At 52.6% G+C, this 2,340-nt stretch overlaps 1 protein-coding gene across 1 annotated transcript in view; it reads left to right on the forward strand.

Annotated features, from left to right (window-relative positions):
- LOC104492426 (T-complex protein 1 subunit eta) overlaps positions 1-1,349 on the forward strand; it is a gene marked incomplete at both ends in the record, with an annotated part of 3,164 nt that extends 1,815 nt beyond the window's left edge. Inside the window, 3 exons of the mRNA XM_010134985.1 lie at positions 435-560; positions 849-901; positions 1,178-1,349. Coding sequence (XP_010133287.1) covers positions 435-560; positions 849-901; positions 1,178-1,349 — 351 coding nt within the window. The remainder of the gene's footprint in view (positions 1-434; positions 561-848; positions 902-1,177) is intronic.
- Positions 1,350-2,340: the final 991 nt, after the last annotated feature.

A 2,340-nucleotide genomic window follows, 5' to 3' on the forward strand; every position in this document is an offset into this window, starting at 1 on the left:
GGAGTCCCCATCCCTGGAGGGGTTGACCAGCCGTGTGGAGGTGGTGCTGAGGGCCAGGGGTCAGTGGGGCCCTGGCAGTGCTGGGGGAACGGTTGGACTCAATGATCTCAAAGGTCTTCTCCAACCCAAACAACTGTGTTTCTTCTGTGATGATGTAAAAGATTTGAAAGTGATCATTTCTGCCAGGTCTGAAGGGGGGTTTGGAAAGCTCAGAGACACAAAGTTCACATTATGTGGATGTAGGTGACTGGGAACTGAGACTACCCTCTCAAACGGAGTATAGTCTTATCCCAGCCCTTCTTAATCCCTAACGAATCCAGCCACAAATCTGTGAGCAGAGCACAGGACTATCTGATTTCCCCTGGAAGCCCGCACGTGGTTTGACAGCTGCTGTGCAGTGCGTGGGTGACACTGAGTGTTTCCTCCCTGTGCAGGTTGGTGATGGAACCACGTCCGTCACTCTGCTCGCCGCTGAGTTCCTGAAACAAGTGAAGCCCTACGTGGAGGAAGGCCTCCACCCTCAGATCATCATCCGTGCCTTCCGCACCGCCACACAGCTGGTGAGGCCCCCCTCTGAGCTGGGGGGTCTGTTGGGCTCTAGAGCTCCTGAGGGAGCCCTTTGGTTCCTCAGATCTCTGCTGAAAGCAGTGGAGTGGCTCTCAGCCTCTTCCTGATCCTCTTCACGTTGGTGTGTTTCTTATAATGACTGTGCCGGAAGGGTGGGATGGCTTAAATGCTGGAAGCTTGAAGTAGGGAATAAAAGATACGCCAGAATACAGGGGAGTTGGAGATCTGCTCAGTTTACGAGCATGAATCATTAATGCAGCTGTTGGCGTGTGTTTTGACAGGCTGTAAACAAGATCAAAGACATTGCTGTGACAGTGAAGAAGGAAGATAAACAGTAAGTTTCCCTTGGAGCTGACCTGGTTGTGTGGCTGGGCTCCAGTACCTGCTGGGAGGATGTTTCTCCCATCGAACTGAGGTCTCGGGGTCGGGCTGAGCAGCTGCGGCCCCACCTCAGGATTATTCTGGAGTTTCTTGGGCTTTCCTGCTCCTCCTCTGAGAGGTGCTGTGCTTTCCCTTGGGCTGCGATGAAGCAGTGGAGGGAAGCTGGGTGTACTGTGAGCTTGTGAAAACAGGAAGTGAAGATGACCTTGTTTTTTTTCCTTCCTTGCAGGGAGCAGAGGAGCCTCCTGGAGAAGTGTGCGGCCACAGCCCTGAGCTCGAAGTTGATCTCCCAGAGCAAAGAATTCTTCTCCAAGATGGTCGTAGATGCCGTCATGATGTTAGACGACTTGTTACAGCTCAAAATGATAGGGATAAAGAAGGTGCAAGGAGGTGCTCTGGAAGTAAGTTCTCCGGAGCCTGTCCCGAAGGGATACAGGCAGGGTTGGCTCCAGCAGAAGCACGGCCTGGCTTGATAATGACAGTGACAGGGCAGGTGGGCTGCCTGGTTTGTGCCACAATGCTGAAATAGCTGTTGCAGGTGCGTGGCAGGGAGCTGTTCTGGGGCTGTGGGAGAACTGGTGCATCCACACTCTCTCCTACCCATATCCTACACTGGTTTGGGACCCTTCTGCTGAGAAGTAAAGCCCACCGCAGTGTCTGGATTATTATTCTGTGGCCTTTACTGTCTGTAAACGCTCTGCACGAGTGTTTTCATTGAGAAGAGATGTTATAATTATGGCATTATCTTGCCCAGACAACTAATTGAGCAAATTAGGAAGGTTTCAGCATCTATGTTTGTGGTGTCTGGGCCTGCTGCTATGCTGAGCCTTGCAGAAACTGGTCCCTGAGGGAGGATTATGTCTCCTGTTCTGGATGAACATTGCTCTGCCTATGCTGGAGGGTTTGGCCTTTGTATTCCACTGTCCTTGGAGACCTGTACAAGGATGGGGCAGATTATTTAGGACATTACTGCTCACGGTTGGTTTGTGAGAGGTCCTGGGTCATCTCACCCTGTCAGCTAAAGCAGAGAAGGTCTGTGCTTGTCTGAGGTGAGAGGGACAGGGGTCCTCTGGGCAGAGCCAAGTCTACAGTGCCTGGTTGGATACTCGTGAGATGATGCTCTCTCTCCCAGCCATGGAGTCAAGAAGTCGGTACTTGGTCCAGTCCTGTTCAACATCATCAATGACCTGGACAGAGGGTCCCCTCAGCCAGTTTGCTGATGGTACCAAACTGGGAGCAGTGGCTGACACACCGTCAGGGTGAGCTGCCATTCAGTGAGTCCTGGACAGGCTGGAGAGTTGGGCAGAGAGGAACCAAATGAGGTTCAGCAAGGCCAGGAGTAGGGTCCTGCCCCTGGAGAAGAACAAACCCCTGCACCAGAACAGGACAGGG

This window comes from Buceros rhinoceros, unplaced genomic scaffold (genome assembly GCF_000710305.1).
Source record: "Buceros rhinoceros silvestris isolate BGI_N320 unplaced genomic scaffold, ASM71030v1 scaffold10734, whole genome shotgun sequence".
Lineage (NCBI taxonomy): Eukaryota > Metazoa > Chordata > Aves > Bucerotiformes > Bucerotidae > Buceros > Buceros rhinoceros.